The sequence below is a fragment of the Salmo salar genome, chromosome ssa16 (genome assembly GCF_905237065.1).
Source record: "Salmo salar chromosome ssa16, Ssal_v3.1, whole genome shotgun sequence".
NCBI classification, from domain to species: Eukaryota; Metazoa; Chordata; class Actinopteri; order Salmoniformes; family Salmonidae; genus Salmo; species Salmo salar.
Window position 1 is genome coordinate 42,816,338 of NC_059457.1, and position 20,005 is coordinate 42,836,342.

General features: G+C 40.0%; 1 protein-coding gene across 1 annotated transcript; it reads right to left on the reverse strand.

Annotated features, from left to right (window-relative positions):
• Nucleotides 1-351: 351 nt before the first annotated feature.
• On the reverse strand, nucleotides 352-12,120 carry LOC106573901 (interleukin-6 receptor subunit beta). Its single transcript, XM_014149346.2, has 16 exons — nucleotides 11,746-12,120; nucleotides 10,324-10,447; nucleotides 7,984-8,156; nucleotides 7,480-7,557; nucleotides 7,232-7,308; nucleotides 7,096-7,123; nucleotides 6,787-6,909; nucleotides 6,430-6,509; nucleotides 6,070-6,304; nucleotides 5,770-5,934; nucleotides 5,532-5,630; nucleotides 5,261-5,422; nucleotides 3,410-3,583; nucleotides 3,089-3,158; nucleotides 2,862-2,937; nucleotides 352-2,037 (listed from the first exon to the last, which is right to left on the reverse strand). Exons 1-16 carry the CDS (start codon nucleotides 11,807-11,809, stop codon nucleotides 1,735-1,737), a joined length of 2,031 nt encoding a protein of 676 aa, XP_014004821.1. The 5' UTR covers nucleotides 11,810-12,120; the 3' UTR covers nucleotides 352-1,734.
• Between the last annotated feature and the right edge of the window lie 7,885 nt (nucleotides 12,121-20,005).

Consider the following 20,005-nt stretch of genomic DNA (forward strand, 5'->3'; position numbering starts at 1 on the left):
TTCCCTCCAGAAGCCATGAGAAAGATGTCCGGCTGCGGGGACCGTGCGAGGGGGTTTATACTAACGTTACTATCTGTACTTACTGGTGGCACAGACGCTGTTTCATCCTTTCCTACACTGAAATTACCCTTGCCTAACGATCGCGTCTGAAGCTGGGCTTGCAGCACAGCTATCCTTGCCGTAAGGCGATCGTTCTCCTGTATATTATAAGTACAACGACTGCAATTAGAAGGCATCATGTTAATGTTACTTAGCTTCGGCTGTTTGAAGTCCTGACGAACCATGTCCAGATAAAACCTCCGGGGTGAAAAAGTTGAATGAAAAAAGTTGAGTGAGGGAAAAAGTAAAAATATACGGTAATGAAAAAGTAAAAAACCGTCAGGTATCAAAGTAAGATCGGCAACAAAAACGCACAGCAGCGTAAACAAGTCTGCAAGTTGTGACCGGAAACAGGAAAATTCCATTGTGATTCAATGTACCATGTTTGTGGTTCACAATAGTAACCCAAATCTGACCAGAATCTATCCCACAATAGATAGTGTCTGTATAAATATAATCTTGATCTGATGTGTGGTCAAATACCGAGGTCTACGAGATTAAATATGCTATTAACACCTATTCATTCTGAGACACATGCCATTCTCTGAATTCAGAATTTACGCCTTAAAGAAAAGACAAATATTTTTTATGAAGGTGAACACATCATCAGAAACATTTTATTTTCCATTTTCTAAGTAGGTCGAGATGAAACACTAACAACCATAAAAAACATGAATTAGTCAGCAATATTGTCACCCTGGTAACGTACATACATAGGTTGATTTTAGGCCAGTGTTCTGTGTCTCACCACTTCCTGTCTAGCCGACTGAGTAAAGGTTCTTACAAGGGAAGTTCACACTTCAGTTTCACTTGTTGTCTACTACCCCTGTATGGTTTTTACTTACTCACTTAGGCCTTTAAATATAACATTTATAATGATAAAAGTCATTATTATTCAGTACTATTCCAAGGCATTTCTACATTGTAGAAGACAACACAAATCAACACAGTCCTTATTGCTAACAAGGTACATCTATAACATAAAATAATATACAAAAATTACTTTTTCAAGGCGCTCACATCAATGCAAACTATTTATATCTACAGTAATAATCTGTTAATGAATTAGCCTGGTCATTTGAACAGGCAAAGTGCTAAACGGCCCAACCAGGCCACCGTCACAGGCCCTAGCAGTATTGGTAACACTTTACTTAAAGTCTGCAGATATAATGCTTTATAAGTTATTATGAACATGTATGAACCTTTATAATGTGTTATTATAAACCTGGTCGTTCGAGCCCTGAATGCTGATTGGCTGAAAACCACGGGTATGACACAAAAGTACTTGTTTACTGTTCTAATTATCTTAGTAACCAGTTTATAATAGCAATAAGGCACCTCAGGGGTTTGTGGTATATGGCCAATGTACCATGGCTAAGGGTGCTGCGTTATGCCTAAGAACAGCTCTTAGCCATGGTATTGGCCATATACCACATCCCCTCGGGCCTTATTACTTAATTATATTATGTCATGTTTCTCAACTGACTCAAAATGGCTGTTATTTACTCAGGATCAATTGGAAACTACAATACACCATGTTAAGGGGGTCTTACATGATTAAGTTATGACAAGTCTTATAATGCATCATAATGCATTTTAATTACAGTCTTTAAGTAAGTGCTACCGCAGTGATGTCTACAGTGGCGTCCCGACATCCTCGGTGGAGTCTGCCTTCATATCAAAGACCAGACCGTTCCTATACATCAGCATGGTGACCTCACAGTCAATCTCTCCTTGGCTTGGATCGGCGGTATCTAGACTTAACACCTGGCCCTTAAAATCAGAGGTCAGTAGGTCACTGACTCCATCTGGTGTGCTGGAGTCTCCAAGGCTCTTCTCGTTCACGTCTTCACACACCTCCAGGAGAGTGGCTTCCTCAGGGCTCCTCTTGTCATGTAGCTGCAGCTCATGCACCTCTTCCTTAATCTCATACATGTCCTGTTGAGACCAAGTGATTCCAATTCAAGACCAAACCTGACTTGAGATGCCCCAAGCTCACCAGAACTCTGGCTGCACAGGTTCGAAGGGACTTGAACAGTCAGGCAAATGTCTCAATGATAACAGTATCAATACATGACTTGGACAAAGGTTGAAGTTAGTTATGCTTTACAAGTATAACGCACCAGTTAGGCATTATTTACATTTACATTTAAGTCATTTAGCAGACGCTCTTATCCAGAGCGACTTACAAATTGGTGCATTCACCTTATGATACCCAGTGGAACAACCACTTTACAATAGTACATCTATATCTTTATTTAAACTGTTACGTAAGAAAGTTTACCTCATTCACATTAGTTTCTAAACCAGCTGTTAAATACATTTTGGGGTGCAATATTGTTTGTTGAATGCATGGGAAGTTTGTGGCGACTGAGTGCAGAAAGGCAGTTTCTCCTCAGATTGTGCTTTGCTTGCTCAGCAGGTGCTTTCCTCCCACCAATTCACATAGACATAAGCACCTCTTTGGCCGTAATCACTAACCCTACCTTGTATGGTGACAGTCTGACAGGGCTCAAGTCATTGCACTACTTTTTGCATCAATCGTGGCTATAGCATTACTCTATAATTTTAGATTTTATGTAAAAGAACAAAGCATGTCATGTGATGTGTCTACTTTCAATTCTGTTTTGTATCAATAATGTGATGCATGTATTCTGACACTAACACAGTCCAAACTTTTTTATATTTATGGAAAATGTGGAGTTCTGTACAGAAAAGTCAGAATACAATCCTAAATATGTAAATTGTTAATTGGATCTTACCTGAGTACTCGCTCGATAATTCTTGGACTCTGCGACCATAGGACGTGGTATTGGTGGGAAGATCTTGCTTTTATGTCTAAGAGTTAGAATAAAGGTAAAGATGCTGTTTAGTATGATGTGTGACATTTTGTTGATGTTTTTATAAAATGAACAATATTCATCCCGGATAGACCAGGTTTTCTTGCTAGTCCTGAAGAAGTGTTATAAAAATATATATATCAGCTCACCTCTTGATGATAAATAAGCATATTGTTATTAATATTGCAATTAAAACAATTATGCCAGCTGTCATCCAACCTTATTGGAGAAGATAAAGAAGATAATTATATTATTTTCTGTTGGTGAGTTGTTAGTGTTAAGCATCTTGAGTCTGTATGAACACATAATCCAGGCAGCATCCACATGTCAATCATTTGAATAGTAAAAATCGCGACTGAAAAAAAATAACAATCATAACATGAATGTATGTACTCTCAATTTCAAAATAGTTTGAACGTTTTGATTGTTCTCTGGTCTATTATAGTCTGTGCCATAAAAATCATTCCTACCTTCCCGATTCATATCAGTAATGGACTTGTGTTGAGACTTTGTCAAGATATGGATAGATATATTTCGTCCTGAGCCTGCAGCTGTTACTCCAGCAAGATAGATATTGTATTCGCACTCAGGTGTCAGGTTTTGAATAAGGTACTCTGTTTTTGATGTTGAAATGTTGTGACACTCTGATAAGAGACAGAAATGTGATATTAATATTTATATGTCAAAGTTTGGACAAACCTACTCATTCAAGGGTTTTTCTTTATTTTTTACTATTTTCTACATTGTAGAATAATAGTGACGACATCAACTATGAAATAACACATGGAATCATGTAGTAAGCAAAAAAGTGTTAAACAAATATATTTTATATTTGAGATTATTCAAAGGAGCCACCCTTTGCCTTGATGACAGCTTTGCACACTCTTGGCATTCTCTCAACCAGCTTCATGAGGTAGTCACCTGGAATGCATTTCAATTAACAGGTGTGCCTTGTTAAAAGTTAATTTGTGGAATTTCTTTCCTTCTTAATGCGTTTGAGCCAATCAGTTGTGTTGTGACAAGGTAGGTGTGGTATACAGAAGATAGCCCTATTTGGTAAAATACCAAGTCCATATTATGGCAAGAACAGGTCAAATAAGCAAAGAGAAATGACAATCAATCATTATTTTAAGACATGAAGGTGAGTCAATTAGGAAAATGGCAAGAACTTTGAACGTTTCTTCAAGTGCAGTCACAAAAACCATCAAGCGCTATGATGAAACTGGCTCTCATGAGGACTGCCACAGGAATGGAAGACCCAAGAGTTACCTCTGCTGCAGATAACTCTAATGATTGCAGCCCAAATAAATGCTTCACAGAGTTCAAGTAGCAGACACATCCCAACATCAACTGTTCAGAGGAGACTGCGTGAATTAGGCCTTCATGGTTGAATTGTTGCAAAGAAACCACTTTTAAAGGACACCAATAAGAAGAAGAGACTTGCTTGGGCCAAGGAACACGAGCCATGGACATTAGACCGGTGGAAATCTGTCCTTTGGTCTGATGAGTCCAAATTTTAGAGTTTTGCTTCCAACCGCCGTGTCTTTGTGAGACGCAGAGTAGGTGAACAGATGATCTCCGCATGTGTGGTTCCCACCGTGAAGCATAGAGGAGGAGGTGTGATGGTGTGGGGGTGCTTTGCTGGTGACACTGTCAGTGATGTATTTAGAATTCAAGGCACACTTAACCAGCATGGCTACCACAGCAGTCTGCAGCAATATGCCATCCCATCTGATTTGCACTTAGTCCCACTATCATTTATTTTTCAACAGGACAATGACCCAATACACCTCCAGGCTGTGTAAGAGCTGTTTGACAAAGAAGGAGAGTGAGGGAGTGCTGCATCAGATGACCTGGCCTCCACAATCACCAAACCTCAACCCAATTGAGATGGTTTGGAATGAGTTGGACCGCAGAGTGAAGGAAAAGTAGCCAACAAGTGCTCAGCATATGTGGGAACTCCTTCAAGACCATTGGAAAAGCATTCCAGGCGAAGCTGGTTGAGAGAATGCCAAGAGTGTGCAAAACTGTCATCAAGACACAGGGTGGCTAATTTGACTAATCTAAAATACAACATATTTTGATTTGTTTAAAACTTTTTTGTTTACTACATGATTCCATGTGTGTGTTATTTCATAGTTTGGAAGTCTTCACTATTATTCTACAATGTAGAAAATAGTAAAAAATAAAGAGAACCTTGAATGAGTAGATGTGTCCAAACTTTTGACTGGTGCTGTAAACAGTATTTTAATTAATTAATTGCACAATTACACATGTTCACCACAGAGAATTTACTCATCTAGTTAGGAGAATAACTTTACTTTTTATTTCAATGTGGGTCCCATCATTTTGGCTTCTTGTGTAGCAGACTTCATAGTGTGTAAGGAAGCCTTGCTGGTCTTGCACAGGAATAGGTTTCCAATGCAGCATTGCAGAGTTGGTTGTTACATTAACAGTGAAATTCTCAGGTGCCTTACTAGCTGCTGAAAAAATATATTCCTGTTAAATACTGTATACAGTATTTTGTAGTAAAGAACTACATCATCTAGCATTGCTGTGACAGTCAGATTTTTTTATATGAGCTTTGCTTACCACCCTCTTTTTTATACATGAGTCGCATTTCTGTTGTTTGTGGCTTTCCATCAGTTTGTTTGTGAACGAGGTAAAAGTAACGTACATAGTCGTCCATCTCTAAAAATCAAAACCAGACATTATCTTCAGTTCAAGAGATATACTGTACCAACTGTATATCTTGGTATATCACGGTAAGCCGAACACAGACATTTCTTATTCTTAAAAAATATATACTTTTCGTGAAGTTCCCCCTTACTTTGTCTGATAGATTTGAGTGTTTCCTCCACTGTTCCATTCATCACTTTTGATATATTCACTTTGGCTGGTTGTGTTTCTCCGTCTGTTAGCTTGTACCATTCCAGGCAGGAATTTTTAAGGCGAGGGGTATACTTGCGTGGGATGAGTTTGTCATCAGGCCAAGCTAATTGGAAATGAAATAACAAAATGTTGATTTAAGGAATGAACATCACTGTGTAGAAGTAAATGAAGCAAAAGCACAAACACACAAACGCGCACACAAAAGAGCGCACACACACAAACGCACACACATACTTACACTTCCTGGGATATGTAAGATTTTTTGCTGGGATAAGGATATGTGTCTGCGATGATTTTCCCACCTTATTAAAGGCAAAAATGTAACCACTGACAGCAGAGTAAGTCACATAAACACTGAACTCAGTGGTAGTGGTAGTGATATTGGTGTGGTTCTTTCGCTTTAGTTGGCAAGGCCAAATATGGAGAGAGAGGTTGTAATACACCTGTCCCACAGAGACTGGATAAGGTGGTGTCTGGAAGACACAGGGGTACAAATTAAGTTATGCAACTGTTTAAAACACAATTTGAGCCTAATTGTAATCAGCAGATTCTAGAATGTTGATTAATTTTCAACGCTGTGTAACATTCTGTAACTTACACCCCAAGTTAGCTTGAGTAGTCGGGTACCGTTGTTAAAATCCTCCACTGTCCACTTAACCTCTGTGGGATTTTTGATTTCTGCAACAAAATTACAGTTACAACCAGAAATGGTAAGCCAGGAACGTGTCTCTATCTTGGGGCAGAGTCAGTCAATTCAAAATTCAGACAATATAGAAGATTAAAATGAAATTCATGAATTGAAGAACTGGACATTATTTCCAATCATCATCTACTGCAGTAGGCCTATATATGTAAGAACAGAATTGACTGATTTCAAATAGTATTGCTCTTAAACCTGATGAGTTGGACTGTAGGCGGCTGCAAAGAGTGTTACATTAAAATATCCATTGCTCACCAGTGGGAACGTCCAAGATTGGAGTCCAGTCGCTCCACAGGGGACGTTTGACATGCTTGGACTTTTGTCTGACCTGCAGTTGGTACATGTATTGGTTCTGGAGATTCTCCAGAGTGACCATGGCTGTACAGACAAACACAGGTTTACAGTCTCACTCTAGTGATAGTTTTGCACTGTTCGAACACTGAATTTTATTCAGACCCAAATGAACATTATAATGAGGCGTTGTCGCTCTACTGTGTTTGGGATATGCCAGAAAGGGCTGCTTATTTCTCAAAAGAGCTTAAAGTGAAACTGAAAATAGCTCACCTTGTTTGACTTCTGTTTCAGTTGTGTTCTAGACCAACAGAGAAAATGTTAAATTAATTAAGGCAAAATACTAATCATCAGAAAATAAGAAAACAATGAATGGAAGCATTGTTGCAAGGAAAAGAAGAGATCTCACCCATATCCCTGAGGTTTTCTCTAATCTTCTGAACTTGACCTCTAATACAACATCTTCCGGCATGTGATTTTTCACTTCTATGACAAAAGTGTCCTTTCAGAATTGTTTGCATTTTTTTACGACTACATTTTTATTTGACTTCTAGCCTCTTCTCTGGTGTTACTTGAAATGTAACACATCATACCATCTGATCTCTTATAAACTCTTGAATCTTGGAAAATGTTCACTTTGAGCACGGCCTTTATTACCTTCCTTGTTAACCCAGCTGAGGGTAAGATTACTTGAGGATCTTGACATAGATGTAGTTTGGGGCGCTTCATACTTAACTGCAGGGAAATAACAAAACGTTATACCTTAACAAGGATTACAATATGACTCTTGGGATTAAAATCATACCATGGTTATTCATGTGAAGTCCTTTGTGGATTCTTAATAATAATAATACTTTTTATTTGGCAGATGCCTTTCAGGACACTCAATGACATTTTACATTAAAAGTAGGCCTACATAGAATCTAGTGCAGTACATCAAATCATAAAATCAAGTGCATCAGTCAGTAGTGCAATTAAAAGGACCAGATGAAACAGGACAGATCACATAGGGCTACTGGAAAGACATTGGGGGTAGGAAAGTCAACCAGGCACCAAAGGCTATCTGGAAGACGTGTTTTGACTGTGTCTGCATTTTGTATTACTTAGCCTGTATTTTACATAGAAAAAAAGAATCTTGTGAATAAAAAAGGTTTTTTTTACCACTTTCATTAAGTCGAACAGAGGTATTGAGTGACTTGCAGCTCTGGTTGCCCATATAAGCAACCACCCATAGATCCACGGGCACTTTTTCGAGCACTTTATCATCATTCACAAAGATATAGCTCTGCTGATTTTTGCCCAATGATTTTTTTTTTTCTGCAGAATTGGAGCGCCTGTAAACATTAAGGATGACAGCAACATTTGGTACACACACACTAAACAGATATATCAAATGTATTAATAAAGCCCTTTTTACATCAGCCGATTTCACAAAGTGCTATACAGAAACCCAGCCTAAAACCCCAAACAGCAAGCAATGCAGGTGTAGAGGCACGGTAGCTAGGAAAAACTCCCTAGAAAGGCCAGAACCTAGGAAGAAACCTAGAGAGGAACCAGGCTCTGAGGGGTGGCCAGTCCTCTTCTGGCTGTGCTGGGTGGAGATTATAACAGTACATGGCCAAGATGTTCAAACGTTCATAGATGACCAGCAGAGTCAAATAATAATATATGCATTTCAGAAACAGAAAAGGATTAAAAGTTTATTGATTGGGGATATACTACAGTTTATTGTGCCTTGTGCTTGAGGATTAACTGTCTTCAAACTGTCAGCCTTGCTTTATCTACCAGTCCACATAACGTGCACACACACTCACATTTCACAACACTTGTTGTCATAGTTACTTAATGCTAAGTCAGAGGTCTCTGACATACAGTGCATTCGGGAAGTATTCAGACCCCTAGACTTTTTCCACATGTTGTTAAGCTACAGCCTTATTCTAAAATTGATTAAATTGTTATTTTTCATCAATCTACGCACAACACCCCATAATGACAAAGCAAAAACAGGTTTTTAGAAATGTATAAATATAAAACGAATATCACAGTACTTTGTTGGAGCACCTTTTGGCAGCGATTACAGCATCAACTCTTCTTGGGTATGATGCTACAAGCTTGACACACCTGTATTTAGGGAGTTTCTCCCATTCTTCACTGCAGATACTCTCAAGCCCTGTCAGGTTGGATGGAGAGTGTCGCTTCACAGCTATGTTCAGGTATCTCCAGAGATGTTTAAGTCCAGGCTCTGGCTGGGCCACTCAAGGACATTCAGAGACTTGTCCCAAAGCCACTCCTACGTTGTCTTAGCTGTATGCTTAGGGTCGTTGTCCTGTTGGAAGGTGAACCTTCACCCCAGTCTGAGGTCCTGAGCAGGTTTTCATCAAGGATCTCTCTGTACTTTGCTCCATTGATCTTTTCCTCAATCCTAACTAGTCTCCCAGTCCCTGCCGCTGAAAAACATCCCCACAGCATGATGCTGCCACCACCATGCGTCACCTCCAGATGTGATGCTTGGCATACAGGCCAAATAGTTCAATCTTGGTTTCATCACACCAGAAAATCTTGTTTCTCATGGTCTGAGAGTCCTTTAGGTGCCTTTTGGCAAACTCCAAGTGAGCAGTCATGTGCCTTTTACTGAGAAGTGGCTTCCGTCTGGCCACTCTACCATAAAGGCCTGTTTGGTAGAGTGCTGCAGAGTTGTCCTTCTGGAAGGTTTTCTCATCTCCACAGAGGAACTCTGGAGCTCTGTCCGATTGACCATCGGGTTCTTGGTCAACTCCCTGACTAAGACCCTTCTCCCCAATTGTTCAGTTTGGCTGGGCGGCCAGCTCTAGGAAGAGTCTTGGTGGTTCCAACTTTCTTCCATTTAAGAATGATAGAGGCCACTATTCTTCGGGACCTTCAATGCTGCAGACATTTTTTGTTACCCTTCCCCAGACCTGTGCCTCGACAAAATCCTGTATGGAGAATTCCTTTGACCTCATGGCTTGGTTTTTGCTCTGACATGCACTATCAACTGTGGGACCTTTTATATAGACAGGTGTGTGCCTTTCCAAATCATGTCTAATCAATTGAATTCACCATAGGTGGACTCCAAGTTGTAGAGACATCTCAAGGATGATCAATGAAAACAGGATGCACCTGAGCTCAATTTCGAGTCTCATAGCAAAGGGTCTGAATACTTATGTAAATAAGGTATTTCTGTTTTTTATTTTTTGTAAATTTGCTAACATAAATTTTTTTAAAAAATAAATTCACTTTGTCATTATAGGGTGTTGTGTGTAGATTGGTGAGGACAAAAATGATTTAATACATTTTAGAATAAGGCTGTAACGTAACAAAATGTGGAAAAAGTCAAGGGGTCTGAATACTTTCCGAATGCACTGAAATAGCAAAGTGGATCCTGCCAGGTTCATGGAGGCATACTAATAACACTCTGAGTTTGAGGTCTCTGTCTGTGTAACATATGGAAAGTGCACAAACATGCATAGCTAGTTAACTTACTTGTAAAAAAGCTCATAGGTGGCATTTTGCATAGACCCAGACTTCATCCATTCACATGTATAGGTGGTAGCTTTTTCAGTTTTCTTGTAGCATTGAGGACTAGAAAGATATTTACTAGTTGTCCCTTTATTAAGAAATGTAAAAAGAGTGTTTAAATGAAGAGAAAAATTATATGAGTTGCTGTCCTTTTCAGTAGTATGTATTCAACTTATTTGCTCTCACCAGAGAGGGTCGAGTTAAACTGAATATCCCTTCCGTAATTATTGGGACAGTGAAGCATGTTTTGTTATTTTTGGGTCTGTATTTCAGCACTTTATATTTGAAATTATACAATGACTGAGGTTAAAGTGCAGATTGTCAGCTTTAATTTGAGGGTATTTTGATTGATATCGTGTGAACCATTTAGAAATTACATCACTTTTTGGACATAGACCCCCAATAGAAATTAATGGTAAATAATGTTTCATTTTGGAGTCACATTTTATTGTAAATAAGAATAGAATATATTTCTAAACACTTCTACACTTCTACCATGATTACAGATAGTCCTGAATGAATCGTGAATAATGATGAGTGAGAACGTTAAACGCACAAATATCATACCCCCAAAATGCTAACCTCCCGTTATTGAAATGGTGAGATATGATATTTGTGCGTCTGTAATTTTCTCACTCCTCATTATTTATGATTCATTCAGGACTATCATTAATCATGGTAAAATCCACATGAATGTAGAAGTGTTTAGAAACATATTCTATTCTTATTTACAATAAAAGTGACTCCAAAATGACACAGTACTTTATTTACCATTCATTTCTATTGGGCACATAATTATCTGAAACACAACCAAACAAACAGCAAATGCATCCAACAGGTTTGTAGAGTATGTCCAAAAAGTTCTATAATTTCTTAATGGTTCACATGATATGGATGAAAATACCCTCAAATTAAAGCTGACAGTCTGCACTTTAACCTCAGTCATTGTTCGATTTCAAATCCAAACTTTTGAAGACCCAAAAGATGAAAAAATGCTTCACTGTCCCAATAATTATGGAGGGCACTGTATATTATGAATATAATATGCTATTAATTATTATATCATATTAGATGTTACTTTGCATAAGCATCCCCAAATGAGTATTTCAAATATTAGATAGTTACAATTATATTTCTATCAGTGTGAAATAAATTCTACACATATTTCATCTGTAGTTCTGTACAGATCATTTACAGTAGCAGCGCTGTCACAAGCTAACCAAAAGCTTCCGCATTGTCCCACCTTGATCACAGTAAATGCGTCTTAGCGTTCTCTTATGGTTTTGGCAGTATGACAAGGGTATCACTACAGAGATAAGCTGAACAGAACTGATGCTGAGCCAAGAGCCATTGAAAGCCGCTGAGTAGAGAGAAATATAATCGTACCTTGAGCTATTACCATAGCAAGAACCAGAAACCCTGGCAGGAACCAGTGTTCCTTTGCCTCCATCACCTCAACAACCCCTTGAGGGAGTTAGTGTGTAAAGTGTCCAAACAGGTGGTTATCCAGGGTTGATCCGTCTGCGTATAGCCAAGGAGACTTGGGTTTGCTGGACTGTTAACACTGTTCCATGCAGACGTCCTCAAACCTGTTTCAGTTACTTTTCTTGTAAATGTAACTGTGGGGAGAGAAATGTCAGCATACTCTCGTTCTTTCTCAGGTTAAAAGGCAGAGCAAGCGGCCTCTCAACCACAAACCACAATGTTGGGGGAGGGGACTGTTCTGACTGTTGGGGGGTTAAGGTGCCACATTGGCGTATCGTTACGTAGAGGATGTTGGCCACTGCGATTGCCTGGGGTGACCGAAAATAACATGCCTTCCCACACAGAAGCATCATCTATTTTCACACTGCTCCTGAAACAACCAGCTCAGGCTTTGATGAACACTTTCATATCGAAAGCATCACTCAGAGGTTTAGAAGCATTTCTTTACAATGGTTTGCTCAACCAATCTGAATGAAGCCACTTTGGGAGGTCTTTCTGGGAATCAGCTGAAGGTGAGGTCAATTTTGAGGCTAAAGATTGAAACTTATCCTCTCTTACATCCTCAAATTGGATTCCCATTTTCAGTTTCCCTGAAATAAATACATTTCTTTACCATTGCCTTATTCACGTCATACCTCAAAAATGTACCTATTCCACCTGATATTAAATGTGTGTTATATTTCCATATGTAAATTTCCCTTAAAGAGGAACTCCACTCAAGGTCTATCGTCAGCTATGGTGCTCTTCACCAGAAGTATTACTTATTACTTATTTTGTGCATTTTATTTTCTGTACAATGCTTTAGCCAACACAATAAAAAATGGCAATTCACACAAATGTAAGATGTTACAGAGTTTCATTCCCATCCTTCTACTTATTCAGAGCCAGCGGGGTTGATTCTTGAATGGATCTAAAGTCAGTGTAATGTGATTGTTGGATGTTGCTGTGTCTTTGATACACTGTGGTCCTCTAAACTTTCAGAACCATGACTTGTAAATGTGTTAAAGTGCATTATGTTTGTATGTTATTTCAAGTTGTCTATATTGACATCAACTACATTTCAAGTCATGACGTTATTTCAACTAGAGTTCAACCTGTCTGACATTACGTTATTTCAGCCTGTTAGTAATGACATTTATTAAAGTTTGTGAAATATGCTGAATTTATTAATGTAAAAGTTCTTTAAAACTTCTTAGGGATTGGTGTCCCGTCAACAGGACAGTTGTAAATCATGCAGCGCCTTGTGTCACGATCACAGATTATAGAGAAACAACAAATGTCGGTACATATAAGTGTCTTATATCGGCTGAAAGCTTAAATTCTTGTTAATGTAACTGCACTGTCCAATTTACAGTAGCAATTACTGCTGAAAAAATGCCACGCTATTGTTTGAGGAGAGCTCCTAACAACAAAACCCTTTTTTCATCACGATAGTTTTGATAAATTCACCTCTGAAGATGAAATGTGAACTTACATTCTTAAATCTTGCTCTGATTTATCATCCAAAGGGTCCCAGTGTTGTTTTGTTAGATACAATCCTTTTTCATATCCTAAAAAGGTCCATATAGCATGCACAATTTATTTTGTATTTCCACTCGTTCAATTTGCAAAGAAAGGAATCTGTGAAAATTCAACCGTAAACGTTGTTACAGCCAGTCAAATCACGTTCTTATGTATTCGTCAGAGATCCTAGAATGTAACCAGACTTCACTATATCATTAGGGGTGTAGTATATTTTATAGGACACCAAATTTGGTCAGAGAGCGACGCCTTCATGGCACGCCGATGCCACGGTCATTCTTCACTTGATAGACTCTAACTTTGTCAAATAAGCACCAATCGGGGTCAAACAAAGCTAGCTAGATAGCCAATGAGCTGGGCTTTACAGGAGTATCCGGAAACCCTGTATCGCAAAATGTAGCTGCTAACCTTGTGAATGTTGACCTGTTTACGGGGCTGTAGTGAAGCAGGTTGAGAGCTTCAAGTTCCTTGGCGTCCACATCACCAACAAACATGGTCCAAGCACACCAAGTCAGTCGTGAAGAGGCCACGACAAAACCTATTCCCCCTAAGGAGACTGAGGTTTTACATCTGCACCATCGAGAGCATCCTGACGGGTTCCGTCATTGCCTGGTATGGCAACTGCTTGGCCTCCGACCACAAGGCACTACAGAGAGTAGTGCGTACAGCCCAGTACATCACCGAGGCCAAGCTTCCTGCCATCCAGGACCTCTATACCAGGCAGTGTCAGAGGAAGGCCCTAAAAATTGTCAAAGACTCCAGCCACCCTAGTCATAGACTGTTCTCTCTGCTACCTCACGGCAAGCGGTACCAGAGCGCCAAGTCTAGGTCCAAGAGGCTTCTAAACAGCTTCTATCCCAAGCCATAAGACTCCTGAACAGCTAATCAAATGGCTACTCAGACTATTTGCATTGCCCCCACCCCCCCCCCCACCCCATAGTCACTTTAATAACTCTACCTACATGTACATATTACCTCAGTTACCTTGACACCGGTGCCCCCACACATTGACTCTGTACAGGTACCCCCTGTATATAGCCCCGCTAGTGTTATTTACTGCTGCTCTTTAATTATTTGTTATTCTTATCACTTACTTTTTTAAGGTATTTTCTTAAAACTGCATTGTTGGTTAAGGGCTTGTAAGTAAACATTTTTTTGTAAGGTGAAACATATGTTGCATCACAAATACAATTTGATTTGATTATAAGACCATCAATATTTATAGGAAAGGAACATCACCGTGCACTTTAACCACCCTGTGAAGTAAATTAACTATTTTATCTATAGCCCAATAAATTGTATGGTTTCCCCAAGTCGTAGAGGGAGGACCACACACAATATCATCGTGTAACTCCAAGTTCTCTCCCATATGATGGTTTTTATATCAATATTTGGTCATAAAGGCGTTTCCACTGCCATGTCTCACAAAAATGTTCTGAAACTTCCTGTTTCTATCACAGCTGTCATGATTTTTTTTATATGTATGAAAAACTGGATGGGCAATTAGCAATTAGCACCAAAAATATCTGGAAATGTATTGTGTAACTCAATTATGAATTGAAGTGTGAAAATGCTAATATACAGTGCATTCGGAAAGTATTCAGACCCCTTCCCTTTTTCCACATTTTGTTACGTTACACCCTTATTCAAAAATTGAGAAAATAACACATTTTCATCAATCTACACAATACCCCATAATGACAAAGTGAAAACAGGTTTAGACATTTTTGATAGTATATAAAAATGTTTTACAGAAATGCATTATTTACATAAGTATTCAGACCGTTTGCTATGAGACTCAAAATTGAGCTCAGGTGCATCCTGTTTCCATTGATCATCCTTGAGATGTTTCTACAACTTGATTGGAGTCCACCTGTGGTAGATATAATTGATTGGACATGATTTGGAAAGGCACACACCTGTCTATATAAGGTCCCACAGTTGACAGTGCATGTCAGAGCAAAAACCAAGCCATGAGGTCAAAGGAATTGTACGTATAGCTCCGAGACAGGATTTTGTTGAGGCACAGATCTGGGGAAGGGTGCCAAAAAATGTCTGCAGCATTGAAGGTCCCCAAGGACACAGTGGCCTCCAGAAGTTTGCAACCACCAAGACTCTTCCTAGAGCTGGCCGCCCGGCCAAACTGAACAATTGGGGGAGAAGCGCCTTGGTCAGGGAGGTGACCAAGAACCTGATGGTCACTCCAGAGTTTCTCTGTGGAGATGGGAGAACCTTCCAGAAGGACAATCATCTCTGCAGCACTCTACCAATCAGGCCTTTATGGTAGAGTGGCCAGACGGAAGCCACATGACAGGCCACTTGGAGTTTGACAAAAGTTACCTAAAGGACTCTCGAACCATGAGAAACAAGATTCTCTGGTCTGATGGATCCACTATTTGGCCTGAATGCCAAGTGTCACGTCTGGAGGAAACCTGGCACCATCCCTACGGTGAAGTATGGTGGTGGCAGCTTCATGCCGTGGGAATGTTTTTCAGCGGCAGGGACTGGGACACTAGTCAGGATCGAGGACAAAATGAACGGAGCAAAGTACAGAGAGAACCTTGATGAAAACATGCTCCAGAGTGCTCAGGACCTCACACTGGGTCAAAGGTTCACCATTCTAGCAGGACAATGACCCTAAGTACACAGCCAAGACAACGCAGAAGTGGTATCGGGACAAGCCTCTGAATGTCCTTGAGTGGCCCAGCCAGAGGCTGGACTTGAACCCAATCGAACATCTCTGGAGAGACCTGAAAATAGCTGTGCATCGACTCCCCAGCCAACCTGACAGAGCTTGAGAGGATCTGCAGAGATGAATGGGAGAAACTCTCCAAATACAGGTGTGCCAAGCTTGTAGCGTCATACCCAAGAAGACTCAAGGGGGAGGTAGTCTCCACACACAAACACAGGCAAAGATTTTAAGATGTCAGGCAGACACTGGAAGTAGTTTCAGATTGAGGGCTTTGCATAGGCGGTTTGTTGTATTTTTTTTTTTGTGGGACTGGAAAAAAATTGCCAGAACATAAAAGAAAGTTATTAACCGGTTCTCATGCTTTTAAAATAATTCCTCTGTTCCTGGAACAATATAGATCACTTTCGTTCCTGGTTCCGTTTCTGTTTCTAGAAACCATTTATTTTCTGTTTTTTGGTTCTGTTGAGGACATTAACTCTCAAATTAAACAGAACACTTGGATGCAATCAAGAATGCATCCAAGACTGTTCAATTCAATGCTGCTGAGGTAAAAGAAAGCAAAATGAAAATTGCTTACCTGGAAAAGGACTAATTACTCCTGAAAGACAACGAGGTAAAAACCAAGGCCATAGAATTATAGCGTATAAATGTGGATGGAACCTCTGAATCAACAGGATGGAGGAAAATAATGAGAACGCCAGAGATGAGGTAATCCGTCTCCTTGCTGAGATCGCACCCCACCTGTCAGGGAAGCTGGAGAACGTCGTCGGCTCCCATGCCCTGGATCCGTAGGAAGGAAGACAAGAAGCACCGAAAGATGATCATCCAGTTCTCCATGCGTCGGTACCAGGACGAGTTCTGGAGAATCCCAAAGCTGTCTTCTGTTTGCAAAGAAGATTGTCAAATCAAATTGTATTTGTCACATTCGCCGACTATAACTGGTTTAGACTTTCATGAAATGCTTGCTTTTGAGCCCTTCCCAACAATGCAGAGTTTAAAAATAAAATAGTAACAAGATGAATAAAATACACAAAAATGGATCGACACTGACTAAAAATAAAAACGCAACTTGCAAAGTGTTGCTCCCATGTTTCTTGAGCTGAAATAAAAGATCCTAGAAATGTTCCATATGCACAAAAAGCTTCTTTCTCTAAGTTGTTGTGCACAAATTTGTTTACATCCCTGTTAGTTAGCATTTCTCTTTTGCCAAGATAATCCATCCACTTCACAGATGTGGCATATCAAGAAACTGATTAAACAGCAGTATCATTACACAGGTGCACCTTGTGCTGGGGATACTAAAAGGCCACTCTAAAATGTGCAGTTTTGTCATAACACAATGCCATACAGCAGTTGCCAGATAATTGAAAGTTAATTTCTCTACCATAAGCTGCCTCCAATGTAGTTTTAGAGAATTTGGCAGTACGGCCAATTGGCCTCACCACCGCAGACAATGTGTATGGCGTTGTGTGGGTGAGCGGATTGCTGATGTCGACTTTGTGAACCGAGTGCCTAATGGTGGCGGTGCGGTTATGGTATGGGAAGGCATAAGCTATGGACAATGAACACAATAGCATTTTATTGATGGCAATTTGAATGCACAGAGATACCGTGACTAGATCCTGAGGCCCATTGTCGCGCACATGCTTGGCATTCTCTCAACAAGCTTCACCTGGAATGCTTTTCCAATGGTCTTGAAGGAGTTCCCACCTATGCTGAGCACTTGTTGGCTGCTTTTCCTTCACTCTGCGGTCCAACTCATCCCAAACCATCTCAATTGGGTTGAGGTCGGGGGATTGTGTTGGCCAGGTCATCTGATGCAGCACTCCATCACTCTACTTCTTGGTCAAATAGCCCTTACACAGCCTGGAGGTGTGTTGGGTCATTGTCCTGTTGAAAAACAAATGATAGTCCCGCTAAGCGCAAATCCGATGGGATGGCTTATAGCTGCTGAATGCATTGGTAGCCATGCTGGTTAAGTGTGCCTTGAATTCTAAATAAATCACCAGAAAAGCACCATCACACCTCCTCCTCCTCCTCCGTGCTTCACGGTGGGAACCACACATGCAAAGATCATCCGTTCACCTACTCTGCATCTTACAAAGACATGGCGGTTGGAACCAAAAATCGCAAATTTGGACTCATCAGACTAAAGGACAGATTTTCACCAGTCTAATGTCCATTGCTCGTGTTTCTTGGCCAAAGCAAGTCTCCTCTTGTTATTGGTGTCCTTTAGTAGTGGTTTCTTTGCAGCAATTCAACCATGAAAGCCTAATTCACTCAGTCTCCACTGAACAGTTGATGTTGAGATGCGTCTGTTACTTGAACTCTGTGAAGCATTTATTTGGGCTGCAATCTGAGTTGCAGTTAACTCCAATGAACTTATCCTCTGCAGCAGAGGTAACTCTGGGACTTCCTTTCCTATGGCGGTCCTCATGAGAGCCAGTTTCATCATAGCGCTTGATGGTTTTTGCGATGGCACTGGAAGAAACTTGAAAAGTTCTTGACATTTTCCGCATTGACTGACCTTCATGTCTTAAAGTTATGATAGATCGTCGTTTGTCTTTGCTTATTTGACCTGTTCTTGCCATAATATGGACTTGGTCTTTTACCAAATAGGGCTATCTTCTGTATACCACCTCTACATTGTCACAACACAACTGATTGGCTCAAAACGCATTCAGAAGGAAAGAAATTCCACTATTTAACTTTTAACAAGGCACACCTTTTAATTGAAATGCATTCCAGGTGACTACCTCATGAAGCTGGTTGAGAGAATTCCAAGAGTGTGCAAAGCTGTTAAGGCAAATGGTGGCTACTTTGAAGAATCTCAAATATAGAATATATTTTGATTTGTTTAACACTTTTTTGCTTACTACATGATTCCATATGTGTTATTTCATAGTTGATGTTTCACTATTCTTCTACATTGTAGAACATAGTAAAAAAATAAAGAAAAACCCTAGAATTAGTAGGTGTGTCCAAACTTTTGCCTGGTACACACACATACACACAGGGAGTACCAGTACCAGATCAATGTGCAGCACAGGACGTTGGTGGCACCTTAATTGGGGAGGGCGGGCTCGTGGTAGTGGCTGGAGCGGAATTTATGGAATGGTAGCAAATACTTAAAACTAATGGTTTCCATGTGTTTGATGCCATTCCAGGAGCTTCATTCCAGCCATTATTATGAGCCGTCCTCCGCTGAGCAGTTTCCATTGATGTGCAGAGGTACGAGGTATTTAAGGTAGATACACTACCGTTCAAAAGTTTGGGGTCACTAACAAATTTCCTTGTTTTGAAAGAAAAGCAACAACAAAAAATGTCCATGAAAATAACATCAAATTGATCAGAAATACAGTGTAGACATTGTTAATGTAGTAAATGCCTATTGTAGCTGGAAACGGCAGATTTTTTTATGTAATATCTACATAGGCTTACAGAGGCCCATTATCAGCAACCATTGCTCCTGTGTTCCAATGGCACTTGTGTTAGCTAATCCAACTTTATCATTTTAAAAGGCTAATTGATCATTAGAAAACCCTTTTGCAATTATGTAAGCACAGCTGAAAACGGTTGTGCTGATTTAAAGAAGCAATAAAACTGGCCTTTAGACTAGTTGAGTATCTGGAGCATCAGCATTTGTGGGTTTGATTACAGGCTCAAAATGTCAAAGAATCCGGCGTCGGTCTAGCAATGGAGTCTTAAACCGCATGGGGGCGTTGCGATTCCCCTGTGTTGTGGACATCGCCATTGAAATGCATGACATCCGGCTAATGGATATTGTGAACGAGGCTTTAGGAGGTAAATTAATCGTACACTCAACATTTATACATATTTGATTTTACTTTTCTCTCCCAACACTTTCTCCAGGGCCGATTGATTACCTTGATCAACACTCTCACCATTGCCCTCGTCCCCCCAAGTAATGGGAGTGACCACTGTTCC

What these genes read in the sequence shown, in the direction of transcription:
- LOC106573901 (XM_014149346.2), bottom strand. Translation starts at nt 11,809, where the DNA reads ATGGAGGCAAAGGAACACTGGTTCCTGCCAGGGTTTCTGGTTCTTGCT. An exon ending in TGTTCGACTTAATGAAAGTG is followed by an intron (nt 7,558 to 7,983) that starts GTAAAAAAAACC and finishes ATTTCCCTGCAG; the next exon opens with TTAAGTATGAAGCGCCCCAA. An exon ending in CAGCTGGGTTAACAAGGAAG is followed by an intron (nt 7,309 to 7,479) that starts GTAATAAAGGCC and finishes CTTTTGTCATAG; the next exon opens with AAGTGAAAAATCACATGCCG.